The sequence below is a fragment of the Alligator sinensis genome, unplaced genomic scaffold, assembly GCF_000455745.1.
Source record: "Alligator sinensis unplaced genomic scaffold, ASM45574v1 scaffold615_1, whole genome shotgun sequence".
NCBI classification, from domain to species: Eukaryota; Metazoa; Chordata; order Crocodylia; family Alligatoridae; genus Alligator; species Alligator sinensis.
The window spans coordinates 212157-220205 of NW_005841982.1; the positions used below are offsets into that span (position 1 = coordinate 212157).

Below are 8049 nucleotides of genomic sequence, written 5' to 3' on the forward strand. Positions count from 1 at the left end.
CTGTATATTGTCAGGGAACATGCATGGATTTCTGTCTTTTAAGTTGTTGTAGTGTATGACGATTTCCTTCCTGAGTTGGTCTCTTTTGGAGTAGAGTAGGTGAAGTAGATGATTTCTAATTTTCTCTGAAGTTCTTCTGCGTAGCTGTGCAGCATATTTGGAGTTGTGTGTAGTAGTCAGGGGATTGTAGATGTTTAGTCCTCGGGGAATGAAGTTGTGTTTCTTGCAAAGGCTTTGAAAATATGTCGCTGTTGAGTCTGGCTTCTTTCTTTTTCATGTTGTACAGTTTCCATTTCAGACGGCTGAATTCGATATCTTCCATGTTGCAAGGGTTTAGGTTGTAGCCGTGTTGGTCTAAGGATATAGGCAGACAAGGTTCCTTGGGTTAATTTGATATCTTTTGAACAGTTATTAAGCAAGCACACACACACATCCCAGAGACGAGCCTATGAGCTCCATTTCATCAAGCTGCTGGATACTAGAGGTCAGGGACTAAACATAGACATTGGATTTTTGATACATTACAATCTGCCTGGCAACTGACTCCCCAGCCCAGCCCCTGGCTTGTTTACTTTTCATTCCATCCAGGAAGAGCACACACCAACTGCTGCAGCTTCCTTAGCCTGATGAAGGGTTTTTGAACCCGAAAGCTTGCTTAATAACTATTCTCCAACCATTTGGGTTGGTCTAATAAAAGATATCAAATTCACCCAAGGAACCTTGTCTGCCTAGATTGGTTTGTGGCATTCATATTTGAAATGATAGGCAGAATCTGAAGCATCTCTCCATTTAGTGAACCAATTGATTTTTTTTTTCTTCCAGATGCCAATTACAATCTTCTGTGAATTAGTGTCCTGTCTAATATTATCTTACATGAAGTGCTAAGGTCAAAACTCAAAAGGCATAGCCTTATGTTGTCGCTCAAAACTCAAAAGGCAAAAAGGCATAGTCAAAATAAATGAAATACTAATAGATTTATCTTACATATTTACATATATTCACAGGGGAGTTAACTGGTAGAAGTAGCACCAAATATGGCCAGGAAAACTTGTTTCCATTTTGGGTGCTGATGTACATTATACAGGAGAAAAAGATTACTGTGGCAAAATCCAAAAACACCAGACAAGGCTTGCAGTTCATTGCATTGTTTTATTTTCAAATTGCCAGCAGTATTGCCTGTGATGAGAATACCTGAAAAGAACAAAATGCAACCCTGAGCTGAACAAAGGCAGGTGAAGCTATTTTTGTCAGCAGTTTGGGCAGGGGTATCAAACATATGGTTCATGGGCCAGATACAACCTGTGGAGCCCCATAATATGGCCTATGGTGCTGCCCCATTGACTCACACGCTGCACACGATTAGCCCCATGCCACCCAGAGCCCTCACTGGGGCCAGCATCCTGTGCTGTCCATGGCATTTACCCAGGCCAGCATCCCAGGCTGTGCTACCTGCCAGTACTCACTCAGGCCAGTGTCCTGGACCTGCCTGGGCAGGTGCTGCATACACTGGATGCACTGATCCGATGACTGGACTGGTCCTAGTCCACTCATCTGGCCTGTGGGGCCAAATGAGTTTGACACCCCTGATTTTAGACAACTTAGAACTTGATATTTGATTTGCCACATTCACATGTACACGCACATGCTCCTTACTATATGTTTTTTCACAACCTCTGTGGAAGCAAGGTCTTTATTTGGAAACCAAATTTCAGACTGTGTGTGGAATTTGAAGAATGAGAAAACTAATTATATCTGAAACAGAAGCAAGGCCAATAAATTTATTGCATTTTCTACTCCATTTGTCCAGAAAGTCTTTCCCCAAAATAATAAAAATCACAGTGTGTGCTAACAGCAGAAATGGCAATATTTTTTAAATATATGTTCCCTCAGCACCACTTAATACCACTCCCTGCAAAATGCATATTGGGTAGGATCCTTTAGCTTCTTTATACCTTGTAAAGGGGTTAAAGTGACAGAAGCAGATACTAAAAGCTACAGGCTTTTCCTGCAGTGTACAGAAAAAAAGAGTACATGGTTATTCTGACTAATAAAAGGAGGACTTAGTGTTACAAAAAATGTAGCTAAGTTTTTCCAAACGCTGTCAGTAAGATCCTAACAGAGAAAAGAAAAACCTAGTAATTTAACAGCAAAGCATGTCTTGAGAAATATCAAAAACTTTCAGAGCCTGATGCTTAGTTGAGGGTAACTTCTGCCAGTAACAGATGCTTTAAGACAGCCAACTGACAAAGGGAACTAGCGGAGAACCCTGGGAAGATAGCGTGGACGAACCTAGTCGGGAATGGAGCAGAGGCTGGGAAGAAATCAAAATCTCTTCTTCTTGTCTCGTAGATCCACGCAAGTTTCAAGTGTTTGGGTTCAGCAAGTGCCAGATTGCCCAACAAAGAATGGGAGAATAATGCTAACACATAGTCATACATACAACTGCAAATCACTGTGACTCTATTAATGTCTAGAGACTTTTTTCAAAGAAAGGATTTGGAAAATGCTGTTAAAATACAGGACTGGATCATATTTCAATGTACTCTATTCTGTTTACAGTCTAATGTTACGTAGGTGAAATTACATTGAAAAAGACAGATATTTGAGAATTCTGGTCCTGTGCATGCACCCTCCTTGGGTGGTGCAGCCCAGGACCTGGCACCAGCAATCATTGCAGGCAACACAGCCTCATACTAGGCCCAGCTAGCGCTGCATGTGCCACAGGGTCAGTCCGGTGCAGTGTGTGGGTCAATGGACAGCCACAGGGGCTGGATTATGGGGCTTTGTGGACCATAAGTTTGATACCCCTGTATTATGGACAAAGAGAAATCTATTCATCTACCTTTGAGCTATTTAAAATGCATTATAAATAATGAATGGCAATGTGGTAGTTAAGGATCCAGACCAGATTCTCTCCCTCATTTTTGGTGGCATGGGTGAAGCTATCAGCTGGAGTAAAATCAATATAACTGGTTTCTGAGTAATGACTCTTCCCAACCCTGGCATAGATGAAATGTCATGGGCAGGCAAGGGCAGCAGCAGAGCTCTGCTGTTTCTACCTATGCTCATCGTGCAGACATTTGCTTTGGGAACGCTGCCAAAGTTGAAAGTTACAGCAGCCAGGGCCAATCTGTATGCATCAGCTAAGTGCTTCAGCCTCCCACTGCACTGAGTGGACCTTAGCTCATTCTTGGCAGTGTGTGTATGAGGGCCCCTCTACACATACAGATAAAGGCACAATAGGATCTAATGCATGATCCTCATAATTGCACCTCCTGCCATGTCATACATGCATAGCAGGAGGTGTGATTGTGGGATTGTGCATTAGATCTGATCACACATTACCAATGCAGGGGGAGCCTGGGAGATGCAACTGCTGTGAAATCCCATCCCACACACCTCCAGGGCTGGGGGATTGCAGCCATGCCCCGTGGTTGCTGGGACCCAGCTCGGTCCTGGCACTGGGAGGTGTGCTGCCAGGACCCAGAGTCTGCAGCTGCCAGCACCCAGAGGCTGCTGGGGCTAAGAGCAGCATTGCCAGGTGTGTGATAATTATCGTATTTGTATGATAATTTCAACCCTTGTACAATGTATAATAGATAATGCTAAAAGTGTTCAAAACATACGATAATTTTTTATGCAGTTAATTGGTGCATCATATAAAAAACCCAAGTCACTCTCAGGGAGTTTTAACCAACTTTTGGGTTCACTGTCAGTGCTTTCTTATGACTGCTTGCCTTGAAATAAAGAAATGCTTCAACTTTGACCCAGTTCTCACTCTCATTGAATTGGAATTTGACAGGGACTGAAGTGAGGATGAGTAATATTTGCCATTTATCTTTAATTGGAGACTTACAGTGAGCAATATAAAGTAACTGCATAATGATCACATAACTAAATCTCATTGTGAAATAATACTAAAAACTTTATTTTAAATGCTATATATGGTCTTAAATCAATACAAAGTCAAAGAGGTTTTCTGCTTGCCTCATTTGTAAATTCCACGCATGTACCTAATACTGTAAGTTGCAAAATAGTATAGAAGATTTACAGTACACAGGCCTGAACTGCAAAACAAAGAGAAAAGAATAATCACAGTAATGAATACAGTTTAGCCAGTCAAAGAAAGAGTTAAACAAAACATCATAGTGGGCAGTGTCCCAGGCTGAGCTCCATGGGGCTGGCGGAGCCACTCAGAGTGCAGCCTGGCGGCGGAAGGTTGGGAGAGCCAGGACTGTGCTCCAAACAGCTCCGCCAGCCCCACAGAGCTCAACCTACCCTCCCAGTGCTGCTGGACTGCTCCCGGGGATGCAGGATCCCAGATTTGCATGCAGGATGACAGAAGCCTGCTGCTGCTGCCTGTGGCCAGTGGCAGCACCAGTCTTCCCAGCGCTGGGCACAGGCTGCACCCAGCACCAGTCCCAGCACCACTCCTGTCATCCTGAGCGCAGATCCAGGGGCATGCACCCCTGGGAGGAGTCCATCACAGCCCCATATTCCTCCCAGGGGTGTGGACTCCCAGATCTGCATGTGGGATGACAGGAGGCTGCCGCTGCTGGGAAGTGACACGAGTTTTGCTTGTCAGCACCCTGAGGTGCAGTTTCCCAGAAACCCCTGCACATATCTCCTTGAAACTTGGCAGGCTTCAGGGCCTCAGAAGAGACAACCATCCCTGTAATTTTCATCTGAATCAGGCAAGAAATGACAAAGTTATAGGCATTTTCATGGTTCCCCATTATAGCCTGTGAGTGAAACGTCGAAACAGCAAAACAGTTTCAATGAAATGAAATGAGACAGTGCTTCGAAACAAAGCAAAATGACGAAATGAAACAGTCCCTTCCAAACAGCAAAACAGAAGTCAAAACAAAACAGTGCTGTTTCGCACAGCCCTGGTTCCCAGCCACAGGGGAAACCCTGCTACATGTGCAAATCAAAGCCCAATAGCAACTAGCTATAAAGTTAGCACACATTTTTTCGGTCTAACTTTTTAGCTGGTTGGAGCTTTTTATGGCATGATAAGTAACTTTTTGTATGTAGCTGGTCTCAAGATACTTGCACAATTAACCAGTTAATTGTATGATACCTGTAACATGTGTGTGTCTGATCTGAAGTTTATCATCTAGACATCTTTAGTTCAGCAGTTGTAATTTGTTTTCTAATTTGGTCTTCTGGAAGTACATCATTCTGTACATACAGGTTAGTTCTGGATATTTATTATTTTTGTTCATTGTTAAATATTAAAATTAGATGGAGATTTTCCCTGGTGTTGGAGTCAGGCCAGTTTGCCTTTTAGTCTGCAGCTGGACTAGACTGTTGTCCAAAGTGATACACAGTGGGCTGAATATTCAATGCTTTTCTTCATAAAAGACTTAGCACTGTGAATCTGGACCCAAAAACTCCAAAACAAACTAAGCAGCTTTGAAAATGCTCATTAATACTACTAATTCTTTGTTCAATGTGTATATCGTCAATAAGGAAGACGTACAAACATGGTTCATTTTATTGTAGAGATTTGCTCTGTGCCAGTGTTACTCCATATGTATAATTCTCTTCCACTAGGGGCTCAAGATCTGGATCGCATTCGTTTATCCACGTACAGAACAGCATGCAAGCTTAGATTTGTACAAAAGAAATGCAACTGTAAGTATGTATGTTAGCTGGGAACATCAATTACCATCATTAGTATTATGTCATAGCTAGGCTGGCAGCCCATCTATACTAGTCCTACCATGAGTGGAGCTCCTTGATGGAACCCTTAAGAAGAGTCCTTTGTAGCTGCAAACCATGTGGCTCAGCAGCTGGGTCATTTGTTTTGAGGTTCTGAGTATTGGTGCTGCAGAAAATCTGCTGCTTGTGGTGTAGTAATATTGGAGAAAAAACAGACTGGAAAGTTTTTAAAAGGAAATGAATGTGGAGAACAGTCAGCAGGGCACTAACCATAAACCTACCAAGTGCCCATGTTAATGTGTGTTTACCCTGAGTAAGGGCAGTAGGATTTGTCCCATGTCACAAATAGGCTGTCGGAGGCAAATTCATTCAGCAATATCTGTCTTCTGTTCAGAAGGTATTGATATGATCACATTCCTTTCTTTTATCTTTCAAGTGTGTGATAAAGACAGGGGGGGATCCGGGAGGTGCAGTCAACCCCTGCTTCAAGTGGGTAATGCAGGGGTTTGCAATTTAGGGCCCATGTGCTGGATATGGCCCATGAAGACATTGGATCCAGCCCGTGAAAGTCTAATCTGGCCTGCCTTTTAATAACTGCATGCCAGTCCCCTGCTGCTGTCCTTCCTGTCCGACGTGTTCCATGTTTTACTACTAATGTGCCAATCCCACACTGCTACTCCAGCTATCCTGGTTTTGTTTCATAGTTTCATAGTTTCTAGGGTCGGAAGGGACCTGGGCAGATCATCTAGTCCGACCCCTAGCCATGGCAGGAAAGTGTACTGGGGTCAAACGACCCCAGCAAGATGGTCATCTAACCTCCTCTTAAAAACCCCCAGGGTGGGAGCCTACACTACCTCACTTGGAAGCTGGTTCCAGACCCTAGCCACCCTGACCGTGAAGTAGCACCTCCTGATGTCCAACTTAAACCTTCCCTCCGCCAGCTTGTGACCGTTATTCCTGGTCACTCCTGGCGGCGCTCGGGGGAACAGGGTCTCCCCCAGTGCCTGTTGATCCCCCCTGACTAGTTTATAGCAGGCCACAAGATCCCCCCTCAGCCTTCTCTTCTGGAGGCTGAACAGGTTCAGGTCCCGTAACCTTTCCTCATAGGACCTGCCCTGCTGTCCCCTGATCATGCGAATGGCCATCCTCTGGACCCTCTCAATGCTGTCCACATCCCTCTTAAAGTGCGGCTCCCAGAACTGGACACAGTACTCCAGCTGCGGCCTGACCAGTGCCGCATAGAGGGGGAGGATCACCTCCTTGGTCCTGCTTGAAATGCATCTGTGGATGCACGACAAGGTACAGTTGGCCTTCCTAGCCGCCTCCCCACACTGCCGAGCCATGTTCATCTTGGAGTCAATAATGACTCCAAGATCCTTTTCCACCTCCGTGCTGACAAGAGGGGAGTTCCCCAGCCTGTAGGTATGGTGCCGGTTGTTCCTCCCCAGGTGCATCACCTTGCACTTGTCTGTGTTGAACCCCATCCTGTTCTCCTCCGCCCATCCTTGTAACCTGTCAAGGTCCGACTGTAGCCTGTTGCTCCCTTCTATTGTGCCCACATCCCCCCACATCTTGGTATCATCAGCAAATTTGAACAGGGTGCTTTGCACCCCCTCATCCAAATCACTGATGAAGATGTTGAACAGGGCAGGCCCAACGGGGTGAGAGACAGTGTCAAAAGCCTTCCGGAAGTTCAGGAAGACTATATCCACTGCTACCCCTGCATCCAATGATTTAGTGACCTGATCGTAGAAGGCCACCAGGTTGGTCTGAGGAGTTGTGAGGAGTACTGCTCTCTTGCTTCCCCTAATGCAGCCTCTGCTTACTATTCCTGCCAGATTAACTGCTCCAAATTGTTCCTCACCACAGTTTTTGGAAGCATGTTTTTCAGCAGAGGCTGCATTAGGGGAATGAGAGAGGGGGCCTCTACACCAGGGGTGGGCAAAATATGGCCTGTGGGCTGGATCCGGCCTGCGAGGCCATTCTATCCAGCCCGCGGGGCTCCTAAAAAAATGTAGAAAATTAATATTTCTTTGCCCTTGGTTCCTGTCAAAAATGACAGGAACCAAAGCCAGTAGGACCCAGGGGAAGCCCAACAGGCTTCTACAACAGTGAGCCCACCCAGCCCCGCCCCCCAGCCGGAAGCCCCAACTGCGGTTTCTGAGCTGGGAGCACATGGCTGCCCCAACGCAGGAAGCTCAGGTAAGTTGGCGGGGAGACCCCAGGCAGGGAAGGAGTGCGGGGTTGGAGGTGGGGAACGGCCCCTCCCCGCCCATGCCCGGTGCCCTGCACTGCAGCTGCTTGCAGCGCACGTGGGGCTGCCTGTGCCCGCTCTGGACAGCCCCACGTGGGCTGCGAGGGCCTGCCACGTGGGGTACTGGG

General features: G+C 45.9%; 1 protein-coding gene across 39 annotated transcripts in view; it reads left to right on the plus strand.

Moving 5' to 3' along the window:
* Positions 1 to 8049, plus strand: part of DTNA (dystrobrevin alpha) — a 358606-nt gene that overhangs the window by 192659 nt on the left and 157898 nt on the right. For all 39 annotated transcript variants that reach the window (XM_025201058.1, XM_025201066.1, XM_025201064.1 and 36 more), the window contains one exon: positions 5560 to 5640. In XM_025201058.1, coding sequence (XP_025056843.1) covers positions 5560 to 5640 — 81 coding nt within the window. The remainder of the gene's footprint in view (positions 1 to 5559; positions 5641 to 8049) is intronic.